The following is a 20,590-nucleotide window of genomic DNA, read 5'->3' as shown; positions in this document are numbered from 1 at the left end:
CTCATATATTACCTAAATAAAGTTCAAAATACGGGGAGCTTTCTGAACGTGAACAACTTTTCGCCCGGAACTCATAAGATGGAAAAAGTGAAATTTATTTTTTCCTGGTGGAACCTTTTTCATGTGAACCTAATAATAGGGCTTATTAAAAATATTAAAAAAAAACAACATTTTTAAGAGCAAAGTTCATACCTACTACAATTTTTTACTGTTAACAAAATTTAAAAAAAATTAATTATTTACAATTATACCTATTCGAACTATGAAGCAAACAGAGAAAAAAAAAATGCTTATAAAATTTACACATTCACGCTGAATCACCTACCGTTAACAAGTACCTTATATAATAAAAACCGCTATTTTAAATATTTTATATTTTTCTTAAATAAAATAATCTTCTACAAAACCCTGCTGTATGTTTTTTTTAAAGCTAAATACACATTATTTAAATTAATTAATTATCGAACAATTAATAAACATTAATTTTAAAATACAAAATTTTTGTTAGTTTGTTTTTTCAACAAATAAAAAAAACAACTTTTTTTCTAATAACACGTTTTTTTCTAAAATAACGTTTTACCTTCGATTTATTATTTTCTTTCAAAAGCTATGAGAGCATGTAAAATAGTGACAAGGTACTGGTTTAACCTTTTTAGATCCACCTTCAATACGTTTTTGTCTTGTCTCACCATCCTCTAGCTTCTTTCCCGCATCTCATACAGTTCACCTTGTATATAAATTTTTAAAATGTTAATTTTTTTTCCTGGGTATAGCTTTTATAAGACCAACTAATTAAAAATAAATTTTAAAAATCTTTTTCATCTAATAATTTTATTTTTTTATTTTTTACTTAATTTTTTTTTATATAATCTAATATAATTATTGTTAAAATATAAATGTGACATCAATAAGCAATACTTAAATTTTTAAACATAACAAAATAAATTAAACAGGTAAACAATTGTCTTTTTTGTGTGCTCTCGACTTATATAACAAAGTTACAAAATTTCTTATAGTGAAATAATGAAACTTATGTAAAGTCATTTATTTTTTTAGTGTAAAGTGTTTGTTTTTTTTTTTTTTTTGTAAAAAGGTATAAAGAACTCAAGGACCCAAAAGGATCAATCAAAACAACAAAACAAAAAAATTACTAACAAATAAAAAAAAAAATATTTAACAAAATATAAATTAACGATCGTATACCTTTTATGAAGATTTCAACTGTAGGCTCATAGGGCTTAAGTTTAGAGATTGTCTTAAGTAAGTCTATAAGATATCTCGTATATAAATAATATTTTAAATAAAGTTGTGTTCTTTGGTTAAATAAGTAACTATAAGGACTCTATAACAATTGGAAGACTTTAGATAAACTCTATATCGATAGTGGTGGGTGTTCGCATTTATAATTTCTTTTATTATTTTTTGTTTATTTTTAAAATGAAAATAAATCAGATCTTCTGTACTATCACAGCCGGGGATGAAATACTAATCAATAGGATATGATTGGACGGGGGTGAAAGGGACAAACGTGTGACTATGTCCTATGGCTTGGCAGCACTGTCAGTAGTAGGAAAGGGCGTGGTTGAGTTCTGTTGATGATCGTTTGACGGTGAAGTCGGTGTACTTTCTCGTTTAATCATCGGAGAATCGTTTCCTGTTGTTGAATTGGGAGGGACAGTTGTTGTCGGAAGTGGAGCAGCCATCTGCACAGGAGGGACGACTCCTGCAGGTAGATGAAATTGATTTGGCATAAACATGAAGGCTGATGGGTTTAATTGAGCTGCCATTTGTTCTTGTTCAGAAGATGTCGCTAGGGGAAAGGCTGTACTCAAACCTTTAGCTCGTTTTCGTCGTGCTTCTGTTTCACAAGGACTCGGAGCACCAGGATGTCGATACGAAACATGTTTTCGAAGGGCATCCTTACTTCGGGATACGTGAGAACAAACGTTACAAGCGTATCTGTAAAAAAGACAAATATAAATATAGAAAGGTTATTTAGTGGAGTAACTAAAGCTAAAAAAATGGAAACATTAGAGAACCCGGTCGAAAAGCTCCGATTTTGATGTTTTTTTTTTTTTCAAATGTTGGGAATAAATTAACCTCTAAAGGTTAAAAATTGCCAAAAATTGCCGATGTTGCCGTTTTGTTTTTTTTTTTAATTTTAGTTGAAGATTTTTGTGAACAAAAAATTTTTGTTTTCATAAATTGTGCTGAAATTGTATAAATTGAACGATACCAAAAGATTGTTTAGGTATAATTTAAGGAAAACTAATATATGAAAGTGAGTGATCGTTTAAGCGAAAGATGCAATTTTTTCACAAGTTGACTTCAAACACAAAAAAAAAATATATATGAACACAACGGCAGCACATAAAATATTTAAATAAACATTTTTAAAAAGCTAAGAGCTTATTCTTATTTGTATATAATCATTTTTATCAAAATACAAAACCAACTTCCAAGGATCAAAACTAGGTTTTATGGTTTTTCTAATAGTTTCTATGACCAGATCTGAACGAAATTGAAATTGGACCACACTGTAGCCACCAGTTTTCCAATACAAAAAGAATTATCAAAATTGGTTCACTCAGTTATGAGCAGGGATAGGATGTTGTGGAATTTGCCTTTTTTTTCTTGCTTAATCCATTGAATAAGAAGTACGGGAAGGGGTGTTTATTCAAATAAGTGAAGCCGCTTTTTATTGGTGTGAGTTGTACAGATGTACATGTATTGGTAAAGGGTCGGAGTGCAGATATATTGTTCACTCAAGGGGCGCCAACATAAATGTAACTGGCCTCGTGAGAGACTTCCGTATAAATGCTATTTTTCATCATAATTATATACGAATTTTAAACTGTTTTTTTTTCCTAAACTAAAAACAAACTGAAAATTGTTTTAAAATCATCAAGAGCAGCTGAAACATTGGCGGTCAATGATTGCATCGCCTTGTCATCACCAATAAGAGTGAGTTCGCCCCTGGAAAACGAGCTCGAAATTTGACAGATTATATAAAATTTTTGACAGTTTATATAAATTTGTTTTTTTTTTTTAAATTTTTTTGTGGCTTCACTCGCCAACTCTATAGGTGTGATATACACCCCTTCCTGTACTTCTTATTCAATGGCTTAATCGTACTACATTATACAGGGTGTCCCAAAAGTAATGGATCAAACGAAATATGCTGATAGGCCAACTTTAGGGCTCTCAGAATTTAGTAACTTGTTCATCCCAAATCCTTACGGTTTTCAATTTAATGCAGTTTTTGTGAATTGTCGAAAAATCTCGACTTTGCAACAGTATTTTGCTTCCTCCGGTCATAATTGATTTTTGTTTTTTACAATTCTTTCACTAAAACATTGGCTAATAAGAATAAATAATTATTTAATCAAAATATTTTTTATTTCATACGCCATTTTGCTGCAAATTAATTAACAGTTCCATGTTTTATAAAAACTCAATTACTTAATTTTTTTTCAGAGCAACACACTGCAAAAAATTTGTATGGTGTGACACAGGTTAATTATTTTAAAAACTTGCCGTGTTATTGCACTTTTCAAAAATGTATAAAAGTTTCCAAACTTGAAGTTAGAACGAAAGATATTACAATTTTAATGCAACAAAACAGGCCTTTTCAGAGAAAAATAACAAAGAAAAATAAACACATTTCCTCGACTGTAGTTTGTTTATTTCTTTTTGAATAAAAGCCTCGATTTTTGTTTGTTATTTTGCTCTGAAAACCCCTGTTTTTTTGCATTAAAATTGTAATATCTTTCGTTCTAATTTGAACTTTGGAAATTTTTATACATTTTTGAAAAGTGCAATAACACGGCAAGTTTTTAAAATAATAAACCAGTATCACACCATACAATTTTTTTTCGGGATGTTCCTCTCAAATAAAAGTAAGAAATTGAGTTTTTATAAAACATGGAACTGTTACATAATTTGCAGCAAAATGGCGTATGAAATAAAAAATATTTTGATTAAATAATTATTTCTTATTATTAGGCAATGTTTTAGTGAAAGAATTGTAAAAAACAAAAATCAATTATGACCGGAGGAAGCAAAATACTTTTGCAAAGTCGAGATTTTTCGATAATTCACAAAAACTGCATTAAATTGAAAACCGTAAGGATTTGGGATGAACAAGTTACCAAATTCTGAGAGCCCTAAAGTTGGCCTATCTGCATATTTCGTTTGATCCATTACTTTTGGGACACCCTGTAGATTAAAAACAAACACGTTTCACGTCCCCCTCGTGCCAAATATATGTATTTTATTTTGCCTTTTTTTTGCCTTTTCTTTCTTTATTGCCTTTTTTTGCCTTTTCTCTTGTTATTGCCTTTTTTTGTCTTTTCCTATGTTTTTTTATCTTTTTAGCGTCTTAAAGATAATGCCCACACACAAAACACTCAAATATACAAACAAAAAGCTAACTTACTCAGTATATTACCTACTCAATATATCTATTCTATATTATAAATTCACTAATTACCCCACACAAACAAAATTCGAATGAAAAGATCTACCTATGCAACTTGTTTGTCTGCTATTGCAACCATTTATTGTATTCTACGTTCTATTGCGCGTCCGACAACCGACACGTATTAGAGTTCAAAAGCTAACTTACTCAATTTACAATACTCGATTTGAAGAAGTTCTCCAGATTTTGGACATAATCAAGAGAGATTTAGAAGCTGCGAAAGGGGCAGTCGCAAAAGATGTTTTCGAGAAATACAGATCAATTTTTTTTTGGCAAATAAGGGACTCGAAAGAGTTGAACAAATAAATTGCGTAATACATTGGAACACAAATCCAGGGGTCGAACTACGGCGTATTGACGCTTTATGTCTCTATCATTTTCTTCTAATTAAATAGAGAAAGAAATAGTCAAAACGTTAACGAACGTTTGTCGTAGTTCGACCACAGAGCTCCCGGCAAATGTTGAAGTGGGCGATGTCGAGTTCTTTAATTGGGGTCCAGTCGTTTTTACAGATGTAGAGAGATATTTTAGCTCCTTTAGAGCACTCTTAAGGGACAATCGTCGGCTCTTGTTAACTGAAAATTAAAAAAAAACTCATGATTGTTCAAAATTACTGCAATTAATTTTTATATTTCATTCTTTTCTCAATAAATGCCTTTTTATGCCTTTTTGGGAGTTTTATTTTGCCTTTTTTTAAGTTTTTAGGTCCACAAGATCCTATCCCTGGTTATGAGGTAACAAATATAAAAAAAATACAGACGAATTGAATATCTCCTCCTTGTTGGAAGTCGGTAAAAATTAAAATTAAGTTAATTGAATGAAGTACTTTTGAGAAACTCGTTCTCAAACTCAGAATTTTGAGAAAAAATGTAGGATTAAAAAAAGTTTAACATGATTTTTTTTAAAAAATTTTTGTAGTAAAATATGGATTTATTTCGCACATTTTCTTGCCATATTTATTGTTATTTGATTTCAGAAAAGAATTTGTCATTTTATATTACAGTTTATAAAAAAAATTTTAAAAGTATTTCACTTTCAAAGAACTTTAGTCGGAGTTCATGAACAAAAACTTGACTTATTTTTTTTTTTTAAAGTAAAATATTTACGGTCATATTATTGAATATTTTCAAAACATGTTTAGTGAATGTTAGAAGTTACGAATTTTTCCAAACTTGGCACTATAATCGAGAGATTTGACATCTAGAAGACAAAATCTAATATAAAATTTCGGTTAAATTGCCAATTGGTCGAGGTATTCCAAATTTAAGCAGTAAAAAAAAAACATGTTTTGAAATTTGTCAATAATATGGGCGTTAAAAAGAAAGTTTTTTTTTCCATTCAACAGCTTTTATTGTTCAAGGTTAAATAGAAAAATTTTGAAGGTTCTGATTGTCAAAGTCTTAGAGAAAATCAATTATTTCAATAAAAAAATTCAGTTTGTATAAAAAAAATTAAATGAAATGTAATTTTTAATTTTTTTCCAACACTGAAATATACAGTGACGAAAAAAATAATATAGCTATTACTTTTTCCTTTTGTGAATTTACCTAACCTAGCTAACAATATTCACAATATTTATATTAAAAATAAATTAATATTTTATTACGAAAAAGTTATGAAAAAAGTCATTTAAAATTTTTGTAATAAAATTTTTTTTTTTCAAAATTCTGAGTTTGAAAACCATTTTTTCAAAAAATTCTTCATTAAATTCATTTCATTTAAATTTAACAGATAGGAATGAACTCATATCTTTTTAAAAATGTATATTTAATATCGTAGGTGTTGCCGTTGTGCTCAAAATGTTTTTTTTTTGTGTTTGAAGTCAAGATTGTCCCTTTCCCCCATTATTTTTTCCCTCAAAACACCTAGACCTTTGTATCATTTAATTTAAAAAAATTTAACAAAAAAAAATTGTATTGTTCAGAAAAAAAAATAATTTTAATTTAAAAAAAAAAAAACAATACGGCAACATCTCCAATTTTAAACCTATAGAGAGGTTAAAGTATTTTCAATTACCGACCTCGACGCACGATTGAAAATAAAAAATCATCAAAATCGGAGCTGTTCGGACGGGTTCCCTAATAATTTGCTTTACAACCCTATTACGATTGTCAACTATCAATAGATAGTTGATACAAAATAAATTTCGATCTCTTATTATCTAATTTGCAATAAATTTGAAAACAAAGAATGATGCCAACCATTGTTATTTGAAATGTAATTGAAAAATTCCATTAAAAAAAATTAGATTTTAAAACACCAAATTGCATTATTTGTCAACTATAGTGATAGTTTCTAGGGGTGATAGTTACTCCTCTAGTTAAGAAGTTATGATTAAGGCTTTACTACCAACCTGACATTCTGATGAGTTTCTAAATGCACGCGCAAATTATATTGATTGCTAAGTTGCTTGTGACAAATGAAACACGTTGCATAAAGCTTTGAATTCGAAATTTTCGACTGAGGGCTTGAAGCAGGTTTATCCATAATAGTCTCTTGCTGATTGCCACCTGTTGCAGGGCATCCAACAGCATTTTGTGTTGTCGAACTATTTGGTGTCGAATTTCCTGGACGATCTGAAGTCAGTGATGATGGTTTTTCTTGTTCATCTTTTACTGACGACGCAATTGTTGGGCTATTCGAAATATTACTTCCACCAAGAGCTGCAGAAAAATTAGGCATCGTTTTGGTTGGAAATGAAGGTGCTTGTTGAGCCAGAGGTGATGATGGAGATCTTGCAACAATATCTGGATAGCTTCTAGCAACTTGAGCTGCCGCAGTATCAGGAAGTTTAAGAGATTGCGAAGCACAACGTAAGTTCTCCACAATCTTGTCGATTCGTTTAACGTCTTTTGTCTTTTTTTCTCCACTGTTCGTTCGTTTATTGTAGCCACTACTGTCGTCGTTAAGAGATTGATGGGTTGGTAGGTTGAAGTTATCAGTCTCCTTAACAGCTGAACGGTACATGCCACATTGTTGTTGGTATTTCGCCAAGAATTCCGATGTCTTATTGAGGGCGGATTGTGAAAAATTCAATGGTTGTGGTATGAGATTTGGATAGAATTGCAACGACTTGAGAAAGAAATTTTCCAAAGGTGTCGGAAGCTTATTCGTTATGAGGGGTGATGAGGGGGGTGGTAATGATGGTAGTGTGGGTGATGGTATTTCTTCGTCTTTTAGTGCTTGGGGTGGTATTTGTGGTTGCACGGGAGGTGCAACGGGTGTGAAGTCTTGTCGCTTTTTTGCTGCATTTGAATTGTGCATCTGAAATAGTATTACGTTGATAAATTTCAAATAGATTAAAGAAAAAGATAGAAAAAAAACTCACATTACTTTGGACATCTGCTAATCCTTTTATTCCTAGGGTTTCAGCTAGATTCAAAAGTGTAGGTATTTGTTCTTCGAAAACATTTACTTCACCTGAATACATGAACGTTAAGAGTGCTACAATAGCAGCAAATGATGCTCCAGGTATTATGATTACCGGATGATTTGATGAGTCTAACGCTCGAAATAGCTCCAAAAAGAATGTACTACATGCACTTAGAACAACACGATGTGCACGTAGTGTTCGTCCTTCAGCTGATAGTGTAACATCGGTGAGATGTGATTGATCCAGGAGAATAGGCAGAGAACTTAGTAGACTAGTCTATAATAAAAAATACAGAATATGGAATTTGGTAGGTACATAAAAGAGTAAAAAAGTGTTATGAAGTTGAAAACAGTTTTTTGAAAGAATCCGTCACAGTTGCGAGCTTAAAATTAACATGCAGAAATATTGTAAATATTGCGACCATTGCTCACTAACTTAATGAAAGGCGGTTAAATTATTCTTTGCAGTTTTTTTGAAGCAATTTAAATTGTTGACTTTAATGAACGGACTATAATGGTTTTCTATACTAAACAAATTCAATATGATTTAAATCAGGCAGACGTCAGAGTCACGCTTAAAGATCTTTGATTTTTGTTTAGTATTACCAAAGACGGAAATACCTTCTATCTAATCGATCTTACTTTTCTATAATATTTTAATTATACTCTAACCAAAACAGAAGAGGAAAAAATATTAAAAATGTGTCAAAAATTTTAAATTCATTTTTATCATCATCAGATAAAAAGTCCTTTGAATGTTTGCTATATTTTGAAAAACATACAACGTACGACTGTCACAAGTACCTACGTGTTAGATAACAGTTTTGAGTGTTTTCAATTTCGTTTTGACAAGGCCAATTTATTAAATATTTTGTTCAGTCAAAGTCAAGTGACAAAATCAAGGTCTGGGAGTTAAGTATCATCCGTAGTTTCAAGATCCATTAGTCTTCAAAGTTAAGCGAACTGCTGAGCACCGTCATCACTGTATGGCAGCTATCACTCTCTGTTTTCGAAATAAAAATAACGAATATATCCCCTCAGGAATGCATAATGAAATACAATATGTGTCGAATGATAACCTCAGCTGGAAATGAATGAATAAAATAAAAAATTTGTACACAACATGTTTCGGTGTGATTAGGATCCTTTTAATTTAATTTACAATTGGTACGTTCTTAAATAATCAAAACTTTCGCACTCCGAAAATTTGACTATTTAAGTACATACTCATTCATTATAAATTAAATCAAAAGGATCCTAATCACACCGAAACATGTTGTGTGTAAAATTATTATTTTATTCATTCATTTTCAGTAATCAATCAACATTCCACATTAACTCATTCATTCATTTCTAACAACCAATAGCTCAGGGCAATTAGTCAAAATATGGGCATGAAATCGCATTTTTCGCGGGACAAAATTTTTTTCATGGAATGTGTTCGGGTGGTTGTCCTTATCATAAAAGTCAATTTGTTGGGAAAATTGGAGGTTGGGAACAGCCGCCATCTTGGAAAAGAGATTGGTAGCGTTTTTATTGAATAGCTCCATTGTTATTCATTTTAACAGAAAATGACAAAGGTAGGACTTATTAACAATAAAATTATCTAAACAATGATATACAAAACAATTCCGTGAGTTGATTAAATAAAATTTTATAGTTAGTCAAAGTGCGGGTTTGTATCGCAAGGTTGGGACAAAATGACATTTTTTCATATATCTGACGAACTTTTGATTTGTTTGGATAATTCTTCAAGAATGAATTATAGTACTTATAATTACCTATAAAATGAGCCCACAATCGTTATTGTAACCATCGTATTGTAGAAGTAATCTAACTCCGAAACTCTCCATGTACTAGTCAAAAGTGAGAAAAAAGCTAGTTTTTTGCTAGTAGGCCGAGAAAATTTTGGGAGTAGAGGTATAACCAAAATATAAGTACGCAGTTTTGCTGCCATACTCGTGTTAATGTCGATTTCAAAGGTCTGACAACTCTAATTTTGGGCTTTATACGGTTTTTGGGGGGTTTAATAACGTAAGTTTTCCAGTTAACGTGAATGGGCTAAATTTATACTATTTGAAATTATAAATATACAAGCTGATTCCCTATTATTTTTCCTAAATCTAGACACCCCAATCTTGAGGATGTGACCAATAGAACTCAAGATATAAGCCGTTTATACGATTATGTTTTAGAGGCTTTTTTGTTTCGATTTTTGTTTGTTTATTTGAATTGAAAAGCCTGATATGGTTAGTTAAAAAAGCTTATATCGTGAGTTCTATTAACCCCATAGCCGAGATTAAGGTGTCCAGATTTAGGAAAAATAATAGAGCATCAGCTTGTATATTTATAATTTCAAATAGTACAAATTTAGCCCATTCACGTTAACTGGAAAATTTAAGTTATTTAACCCCCCAAAAACCGTATAAAGCCCAAAATTAGAGTTGTCAGACCTTTGAAATCGACATTAACACGAGTATGGCAGCAAAACTGCGTACTTATATTTTGGTTATACCTCTACTCCCAAAATTTTCTCGGCCTACTAGCAAAAAACTAGCTTTTTTCTCACTTTTGACTAGTACATGGAGAGTTTCGGAGTTAGATTACTTCTACAATACGATGGTTACAATAACGATTGTGGGCTCATTTTATAGGTAATTATAAGTACTATAATACATTCTTGAAGAATTATCCAAACAAATCAAAAGTTCGTCAGATATATGAAAAAATGTCATTTTGTCCCAACCTTGCGATACAAACCCGCACTTTGACCAACTATAAAATTTTATTTAATCAACTCACGGAATTGTTTTGTATATCATTGTTTAGATAATTTTATTGTTAATAAGTCCTACCTTTGTCATTTTCTGTTAAAATGAATAACAATGGAGCTATTCAATAAAAACGCTACCAATCTCTTTTCCAAGATGGCGGCTGTTCCCAACCTCCAATTTTCCCAACAAATTGACTTTTATGATAAGGACAACCACCCGAACACATTCCATGAAAAAAATTTTGTCCCGCGAAAAATGCGATTTAAATTACTAATTTCCCTGGGCTACAATCAGTAAAACAACAAGTAGGTACTTATTGATCAATATAATTGTTTGTAAACTAGTTTTTACTTATCAAATAAAAACAATATCACGATGGGTCGCACGTACTTTTTCTGATAGTAAAAAATAGTTTTTTTATAAATAAAAATTTTTAAACATTAAAAAAAAAATCATTCTTAAGAAATTATTATTTCACACATTAAAATTAAATTACAATAAAATCATTGGCCCGTTTTCAAAAAACAATTTTTTTTTTAAATAATTTGAAATATTAAAAAAAAAATCAAAAATTTTAATATTACGATTACAGTTCCAGTTACGCTTTTGTAAAAAGATTTTCGTTGAAATCGTCATTAGGTAAGGAGAATTTCAGAAATCAAGAAAAGGTTAAAAAAATATTTTTTTATTTAAATTGGACCTTATTTACCAAAGTCCACATAAATATTTTTTTAGTCAAAATCGTGAATCGTTTTTGATAAAAACAAGAATTTCGGCTTTGGTCATATGACAGGTGTCAGGTATCGTTATAATTGGCTCCAAAAATATAATTTCAATTTTCCCTCAAGATCATCACCCAAAACTCTTCACAACCAAGTTTGAATCTAATCGCTTCAAACAGACAGACAGAATTACTGGCCCACTTTTTCGCATTCTCTATCACCGTAATGTATTGTCTGATTTTTATTTCGAGTTCTATTTTTTTACGAATCCTTTATTAATAATTATTATAATGAAGGACATTTTATTTATTTTTTCTTTATTTTAAATTTCACTCTAAGCTAAATTTACTCTATTCAAATTACCGCTCCATTTTTTAATATAATTTAGGATTTTACCTGAGCGATTGGTGTCAGGTTATTAGGTTATTAAAACATGTGCCGGCGAATAACTACAGCAAAAAAAACATACTAATTTTTTCCATTTTCTCAAAAAAAAAAAAAAAAAAAAATTAAGTTGTTACTGTAGCACTTTAACGCTTATAGACAATAAAGAACAAAATTTAGTTAAATGGGCTTTTAATTTTTGCGTATAAATAAAGTAATATGTATCGCTAAATTATAATTAATTAAGTCATTAACATACTTAATTGACTTTATAATAGTAAATCACAAATAAACCACTCTATCATAATCAACGGGTTATTCAATCCATGATTTCTCTTCACTCTTCAGATAGACAGGTAGGTCAGAAAAGCAAATAAAACATAACATATTCCATGAGGTTGCATGAACTTGTTACTAAAGGTACCTAAGGTGGGTTTATTAAAAAAAACTTCATTTTAAAATTATTATTAAGTGTATAATCTTAGCTTCTGAAAAAAGTATCAATCATAACTGTAAGTGTTGCCGTTGTTTTTTAATAATTTTTTTTTTATTTTAGGTATTTTTTTTAGAAAATTTCCGCTCCCGCCAAAACGGGAGGAGATAGACCCCCCCTCCAGTAGTCAACAATGATTGTATTTAACCCCTCTACAAAATCTCATTATCAATTCTCGGTTCTCAAGTTATCGTACTTTCCCCTCAAAATGTTTCTGTTTTACTTGAGTAAAACTAAAAATGCGATAAAAAGATAGATTCAAATGGCCATACTTCGGTTAATTATCAATGAAAAAATTTAGTGAGCACAGCATTTTGAACGAAATTTATTCTTCTTTTTTTCTTTAGAGCAATGTTTATTTCTATCTCAACCAAAAAAAAAAAAATGTACCACTAAAAAAGCAAAAGAACTCAAAAAATCAAATTTTTTGATATTTTTTTTATGATTGTTTCGACTGTTTTGGTATGGAAATTTTTTTTTCAATTTTTAAAAAACATTATTCTAATAGGAAATTCAATTCTCTTCAAAAAGTTTTGAGTGCAATATATGAAAATTTTGCTCGGCTTACGAGATATATTGAAAAAACCAAAACGGGTGCTTTTGCACTCCTATCTGCAATTTCCACCCTCTCATTTAATAGCACTCCGCGGTTTTATCTTCTCTTATAACCTATTGAACGATTCCTGCAATAAAAACCAGTGAACGTCTTAGTTCCTTATTGCCCTGTTTTTTTCGACATAATCAATAGACTATAAGTACATATAGTTTGTTTAATGAATAACTTTTATATCTTTAAAATAAAAAAAAAAAAAAATTGAATGCAACTGGGTCGCACGAACTTGCTCCTTTGCTAAAAGTAACTTTATTAATAAAGCTTTCTTGTACAAAAAGGAACTTTTAGAAAAAAAAATATTGAAAATATATGGAGCCGTTTTTTAACTACATAATGTTTTTTTTATACAGGGTGTCCCACAGTCACCGCCCCAAACGAAAACCATGGATTCCTGAGGTCATTTTAAGTCGAAAAACTTAAGAGGTAATTTTCTCGTTTTCGTCCCGTTTTCGAGTTACCACGGTTTTTATGATTTTTGTTCTCTTTTCCCTTATCTAGATTTATCTTTGCCAAACTACGTTTGATTTGAAAAATTTTTTTTACAACCAATCAAGAATTTATTACAGTTTTAGTTTGTCTCAAAACTTTTTTTTCTGCGGACAACCGTTTCTCCACAATTTTGCATCAAACACAATTTTCTTCGTTTTTTAAGTTGTTTTTTACACTTTCATATCATTTAAGTCAAAAAAACACGTTAATGAGTATTAGTTTTTTGTGCTTTTTATTAAAGCCCAGTTTATTTTCATAAAAAAATAAGTTTTATTTCATAAAAAAGGCTACTGAAATCAATTAAAAAAAATAAACAAACTGAGTGAATTAAAAAAAAAAAATAATTTTTAAATAAAAAATTAATTTAAATGAATTAAAAACTTTTTCTGAGCTATTGTGGTTAAGAAAAGAACAAATAAATAAAGCTCAGAAAAAGTTTTTAATTCATTTAATATAATTTTTTATTTAAAAATTATTTTTTTTTTAATTCACTCAGTTTGTTTATTTTTTTTAATTGATTTCAGTAGCCTTTTTTATGAAATAAAACTTATTTTTTTATGAAAATAAACTGGGCTTTAATAAAAAGCACAAAAAATTAATACTCATTAACGTGTTTTTTTGACTTAAATGATATGAAAGTGTAAAAAAACAACTTAAAAAACGAAGAAAATTGTGTTTGATGCAAAATTGTGGAGAAACGGTTGTCCGCAGAAAAAAAAGTTTTGAGACAAACTAAAACTGTAATAAATTCTTGATTGGTTGTAAAAAAAATTTTTCAAATCAAACGTAGTTTGGCAAAGATAAATCTAGATAAGGGAAAAGAGAACAAAAATCATAAAAACCGTGGTAACTCGAAAACGGGACGAAAACGAGGAAATTACCTCTTAAGTTTTTCAACTTAAAATGACCTCAGGAATCCATGGTTTTCGTTTGGGGCGGTGACTGTGGGACACCCTGTATAAAGATGTTCAAACAAATTTTTCCAAAAAAAAAGTTGGTATGCCATTTTAAGAAAATATTTTTCAATACATATGTACCTACATAGATATTATGTAAAAACGAGATTTCGATAAAATTCATCAACCTGTTTTCGAAAAATTGATTTTTCAAAAAAAAATTTGAAATGCATACGTATCTACATATTTTGAAAAAATAAAAAAAAAAACCAAAAATTTGTTTTTTTTTTCTATTTATTTTGTAAATTTTTATATAACAGTTGCTTTACGGTTTCTGTATTTTGGGTTAAAATCGTCAGAGCCGTTTTTGCAAATGTAAATATGAACAAATCATAAAAATCTTTAAGTTTTTCTCCAACATACCATGTAAAAATATAAAATATCTAAAAGTTCCATTTGACTGGTTAAGCTTTAGTTTCAGATATCATTAAGTCATGTTTATTTTGATTTCTGGTCTATTTTTTACGAATCCTAAACCAGCCCTATAGTAAGATAGAACTTATACATTTGTATGGTCTTTACATTACAAGCAATTAAAAATGCAAATCAGAATTTGAATTCATTTTAAAAGAAAATGTTTATACCTTCAGTCAGATATGAAATTCTAAATATAAATTCAGGTACAGAATTTTGACCAAATTATTTGGACTCCCCTTATCTAGAATTTGCTTTATTTTATGAACGCAAAACTTGTCCAGTGCTACTACATATATGCAAAATGGTAAATAATAACAAATTTCTCTCACACAAAATTATAGGTAAATTGATGTGTAGTCACGGTGTCACGCGTACTAGCTCAATCAAACCCTGACTTTACGTGTACTTTGAAAGTGTTTGTATACAATATGTTTTTAATCCGATTTAGATCTTAATGAAAAAATTATCTGATAACGCTAGGCTATAAGTAGAGAGTCAGAATAATACCGCGTCCATATGTTCGGTTGATTCCATCGAAATTGGTCTATAAATTTTAATAAATATTTTTACTTTTGGTTTTGCTCTCTTTTAAATAGTGTTTATTTTTTTTTTGCACTGATTGAAAATGAAGATAAAATTAAGTTTAATTTTTGTTTTTATTTCTGTGTGTGGTCTTGTTCAATCATCACATTTAAGAAAAAGGTCGGCAGATAATGTTCAAAACAATGTAAGTATGAGAGTGAATAAAAACCTAAGCCTCAATTACACGTGCATTGTTTTTGTTTGGGTGATAACTTTCTCTATCAAATAATTCTAGGCAGATAGATTGAAATAAATTAATCAATGATGACATTAGGTGGTCCTAGAAAAATATTGATAATGTGAAAAATTATTCAAAGTTATTTGTTTGAAACGAAAAATCGGACTTTAATTTATCTATTAAAAGTTATCAAGCAAAATTATTAGAAATATTTATTTGTGTATATGTATGTATTTACACCCATGTTGTGCTGCAGTGTGTTTTACAAACAGAAGTAAAAAGTCTTTGTCGTTATTTATATCAATAGCACAAGCTGTTTAAACTTAAACTTTTTTTCTTATATCAAGAATCATTTAGTAATTTAAATACGAAAACTATAGAAAGTAAACGTTTCTAATGATAAATATTATTTACGTTTTTCTACAGATTAGATAAAATGACACGGTTCATATAGTTTACCCAAGCAAGTGTTTTAAATTTACTTGTACCTATAACAATTACTTTAAGATATTAACTCTTTTTCATATAATAAATTAATCTTGAAATTGGACAGGTTCAGAAACGTTAAGCACTTAATATTTAGTCAATTTTTCCAGGCTCTGACTGGTCAACTGCCAAATAAAATATCCTTCCAATTAAGGTAATTTTATTAGAAAGTTGACTGGAAAGTTAGGCAAGAAAAATCTCAATTGCTCGATTTACTCGTCTACCTTAATTTCCATTCAAAAAATGGTGTTCAGGAAATATTTAATCCCTAATGTTTTCTGAAGTATTGTCAACATACCTACTTAAAATAAAAACACACAAAAAAAAAAAAAACAAAATCATTTCACTAAAATATCTCTCTCAAAAAAACTTAAAACATTCTGGAAAATTCTAATCATTTTCAAAAAGTCAACAAACTATTAAAAATTGTTACAATGACTCAGTCTAGTCTATACATCTTATAATCTCTCAAATAGCGTCCTTCTAAAAATAACACACAAAAAAAAAACAACATTTCAAAACTACTAAATCGATAATATTTGCCAATTGCTTACAAAATAAAAACAAAAATCTCACTTAATTCGAAAATACAAAATTCTTAATCGAAAAAATCCTGGACTATCCAATCCAAATGCAAACAGCAAAACAAAAAAAAAACATTCATTCCTCTCCTATATGAACCCTTCTATATGCAAGCAGGATAATTATTTTTAGACATAAAATTCTAATTTTTGTCATCGTCAAAAGAAAAGAACCGCCTTGTCGTTTGGATGATGGGCTTCCGGGCATGTGCAAAGCTATTTCCAACCTCACAAAAAAATAAAAAAAACTTATTTCTTATTCGAGTAAGCATACTCTTCTTTTAAACATATATAATTCAGAAATTAAATTTTATCTACGAGTATGTTACTCATTCGCCTTTGCAACATGCTGTGGATTCTGGAATTAGTACTAAAACAACTCGTGATCGTGCTCATCGATGTTGTTGTTTTTGTATGTCTCCCTGATGATGCTGATGGTCTCTCTTTAAATGCATCCACACACAACAAATAAAATGTCTCTCAGCAACAAGTGTTTTTCTATTTAATTATAGTTTACACTCACTTGAGATGTAGAGACTATTTTACCCCATAAAAGGTCACAAAGAAAAATAAACAAAATAAAAGCCTGATGAAGACCGCGGGAGCAAATAACTACCTGATGATTGTGCCATCTCAGGCAAAATTGCTGATGATGATGCTCCTGTCTTGAGGATGATCCAGCATTAAGGTGTTCCATATTAAAATAGATATTGTTGTTAGCCTTTTACGGGAATGATTTTATATCTTATCTTGTTGTTATCAAACTTTTTTGTTGTATTTGTGAGTTTTTTAACATTTGGTTTTGAAAAAAACCGCGCGCAAATTTAGATTTTTCTAGGACACTTGTTCGACACTCACTTTTGAGTTTATTTATTTAATTTTTTTTTGTTGCTATTACGCATACACTATTTATTCTATATTTAATATTATTTAATTGTGTTGCACTAAACTAAAATTAAAAAAAAAAAAAATCAGAACAACAAAATTTAGAGACTCGCTCTTGTGATAAAATACATTTGTATTACCAGCATGCCATCATCATGGATGCAATTAAATGTATTTGTAAATTAGAAAAGAAAAAAAAAAAGACTGCACCAGAGTATAGTAGAATAGAGCGAAAAGACACTTAAAAATGTATTTATATTATTATTTTTATTTTTATTTACGAATAAATTTAAATTGTTCTTCACACTATATAAATATATAAATATACAAAAAAATCTATTTAAATTTACAATTGTACAAGTAGAGTACGTGCAGGCACAAGGGCTATTTTTACCGGTTTTTTTTTCTTTTTTTCAAAAAAAAAAAAAAATTGTCAAAAACGAAGCAAATCGACTCCGAATTTGTAAATTTTTTTTCCAAATGTGGTCCGAATTCACTCAAAACTGTCGAAAGAGTTCTTTGGTTCCAAATAATTTTTTTTTCTGACCGAACTTGTGACAAAAATAATATTTTCGTAGGTAAAATATTTAAAAATATTTTTTTTTTTTTTCAAAAATTCAAATCCAGCCCGGCTGTACTATTAATAGGTTAAAGTATTGAGCTGGAGGATGACTAACATATCAGACGTTGTCACACTTTTCTCGTCGATTCGCATTTTAAGTCAAAAATTTTGTCAACATAAAACAAAAATTTCGTATTCGAAAAAATTTTTTTTTTTTTTTTTGATCAATGATGGAAAAAACCCTTTAATTATTTAAAATATTGCACTAAACTATAACAACCACGGCGAATTAGTGTGAATCCGAAAGTCATTTCATTCGTAGATATGACACTCACTCGCCGAACCGAAGAAGAGGATATTTTTCTGTGGAAAATTGAATGTCCATCGCGGTCGTAACTTGGCGATGTACTCAAAAAAGAGTCTTGTCCCAATGTACTTATCTTAATTTTATTTCGAAAAAGATTTAAAGATCTAATGAGATTCTATTTAAGTTTTTCTTTTTTTTTTCTAATACTCGCTCTCTCACTGCTGTATAGTGAAGGAAAAACATTATTTTTTTTTATTCTTGTCTTAATTCTTTTTGTTTGTTATAATGTTTTTATTTTTTTTTTATTTTTTTAAATTTTATTTTGTTTGTCTTTTGCTGGTTAAATTTTCTTGTTAAGTTTTTAGAGAGTTGATGTTGTTGTTGTTTTTGGTTGAGTATATGCGACGGTATTAATACTAATGGCATTTTCAGTGATTTCTTGTCGTGTGTTTTTGTTGTTGTTGGTTTTAAAATTTTATTTTCGTTGGATTGTGTCTTCTTATACACTCGCTGTTGTACACCTCTCTATTTCTGACCTGGAGCTGACGATTTTTGATATAAATAAAACACATTACAACAGCGCACGAGAGGCACACAAAACTATTCTATGCGACATAGTATTTTGTGTAGATAGTATCCCAATCCTAAAACCAAATAGTAGCATTTTCAAAAAAAAAAAAATAAAAATTAAGAGACACTCACATCAGGGACATATTATACAAAATATCTTCTAAATAGCATAGAAGTGCATATTTTGTAAAATGAAGAACTATTTGGTTGGCCAGGAGCGCGACGCGCCACTTGATGGGTGAGATTTTTTTCGGGTTTTTTCAAAAAAAAAAAAAAAAAAAATCAAAAAAAAAATATCACCCAAAGTGTCCTAATCGTGGGTAAAAATTTATAATGTCTTTTATTTATGATTTTTAAAGTACCTAATTGATAAAATAAGATGAAAAAAAAAATATACACAAAAAATGATAGACCATGTGAGACTGAGACTACGCAATTAAAAGAACGACAAGAAAAATATAAAATGAAGAAGGAAAAAAAATATATTAATTTGACTCACTCATAATGTTTGTGTTTTTAATGGACAGGAGGCTATTTATTTTTGGTATGTTGGAAATGTTATGTGATGATTGGGATAGACAGGGAAGGTGCCATAGAAAATGTGTCAAATTAAAGAGCATATTGTTTGAATTATCATACAAACGTGTGACAAGTTACTTAATTTCTGGATGACTGAATTAAGATATGGTACACTGTGGTGTATACGTACTTTTTTTTGTTGGTTTTTGCATAGAAACTTATGATTTCAATTATTTAATAGATTTTTGGATAACGATTTTAAGTGTAGTTTCTGAGTGCCTTTTGTTAAAGTTAAACTTAAAAATTTAAGTGCTACATAAAACTTTATGTGACAGTTTGCGCAGAGGAAAAAGAAACAAATAAGATTTAATTCTGTTACCTACCGTAATTTTGTAATTAAAAACAATCAGCTGTCAAGTTTACAAAAAAAAAAACACTTTCCTAAATGTTTAGGGAACATTTTCTTGCCTTACTTTCCAGTCAGCTTTCTAAAAAAATTACCTAAATTGGATGGATTTTTTTTGACAGTCAGAGACCGATCAATTACCTAAATATTTAGTCCGTAACTTTTCTGAACCTGACCAAAAAGATTTTACGTTTGCTGAATTTTGATAGCTTTCGTTGATCGTGTAAAATGTTTTTTTTTTTTTTTAGCCCTGATTTTTCAATCATCAGTTAGACTATCAGAAGAATAAATGTCAATATAAAAAAAACTTTTATTCCTAGGAATAAGCTCTATCTGAGGTTTATCTGACTATTGAAAAATTGGCCCTTAAACTAAAATAATGGGGGCATTAAATCGTCAGTGGTAGAACACTTCTTGTACAACTAATTTACTGTTTCCCTTTCAAATTCTATTATCCATAACTAGACAAAACTTATATATAGACTTTGATGATACCAAGAGTAGAATTTGTTATTAATTAAATTAAAATATATCAACTTTATTAGAAATAAGTTGTTTTTTCTGTCATATGTGGGACAGTGATAATTTTTTAAGAGTTACCACCATGTGTGAAAAAATAATATTTTGAGTTGGGGAAACAAAATTTCATATCTATATCTTTTCTGAAAATGTATTTCAGAATTTCAATGACGTCTGGTAGGGTGAATAAATAAGCGTATTCGACCCAAATTTTTGTAGTAGTCGTATTTTTCCTAATATGTATTTAAAATATTGATTAAAACAATAAAAGGTTAGGTATGTTAATTTAAAAGGT

At 29.4% G+C, this 20,590-nt stretch overlaps 2 protein-coding genes across 5 annotated transcripts in view; one reads left to right on the top strand and one right to left on the bottom strand.

Moving 5' to 3' along the window:
* Positions 1-893: 893 nt before the first annotated feature.
* LOC129918039 (protein tramtrack, alpha isoform) lies at positions 894-18,425 on the bottom strand. 4 transcript variants are annotated; one of them, XM_055998347.1, is made up of 4 exons: positions 17,144-18,425; positions 7,809-8,129; positions 6,834-7,744; positions 894-1,959 (listed from the first exon to the last, which is right to left on the bottom strand). In XM_055998347.1, exons 1-4 carry the CDS (start codon positions 17,222-17,224, stop codon positions 1,542-1,544), a joined length of 1,731 nt encoding a protein of 576 aa, XP_055854322.1. In that variant the 5' UTR covers positions 17,225-18,425; the 3' UTR covers positions 894-1,541. The 4 variants fall into 4 exon arrangements, with proteins under 4 accessions (XP_055854322.1, XP_055854326.1, XP_055854324.1 ...); XM_055998351.1 differs by lacking the exon at positions 17,144-18,425 and adding an exon at positions 11,992-12,075 and having other exon boundaries at positions 895-1,959; XM_055998349.1 differs by lacking the exon at positions 17,144-18,425 and adding an exon at positions 8,495-8,534 and having other exon boundaries at positions 895-1,959.
* Positions 15,212-20,590, top strand: part of LOC129918041 (gamma-glutamylcyclotransferase-like) — an 18,012-nt gene continuing 12,633 nt past the window's right edge. Inside the window, exon 1 of the mRNA XM_055998353.1 lies at positions 15,212-15,427. Within this exon, the coding sequence (XP_055854328.1) occupies positions 15,326-15,427 (102 nt within the window). The 5' untranslated portion in view covers positions 15,212-15,325. The remainder of the gene's footprint in view (positions 15,428-20,590) is intronic.

This window comes from Episyrphus balteatus, chromosome 4 (genome assembly GCF_945859705.1).
Source record: "Episyrphus balteatus chromosome 4, idEpiBalt1.1, whole genome shotgun sequence".
NCBI lineage: Eukaryota > Metazoa > Arthropoda > Insecta > Diptera > Syrphidae > Episyrphus > Episyrphus balteatus.
This window is presented reverse-complemented; position numbering and strand designations above follow the sequence as displayed.

Bases quoted from the DNA above. Each gene is read 5' to 3' on its own strand.
- LOC129918039 (XM_055998347.1), bottom strand. From the start codon at position 17,224: ATGGAACACCTTAATGCTGGATCATCCTCAAGACAGGAGCATCATCAT. The intron at 7,745-7,808 runs GTGAGTTTTTTT...ATACTATTTCAG, and splicing joins TAGCAGATGTCCAAAGTAAT to ATGCACAATTCAAATGCAGC. The intron at 1,960-6,833 runs GTTGGTAGTAAA...TCTTTTTTACAG, and splicing joins GAAACTCATCAGAATGTCAG to ATACGCTTGTAACGTTTGTT.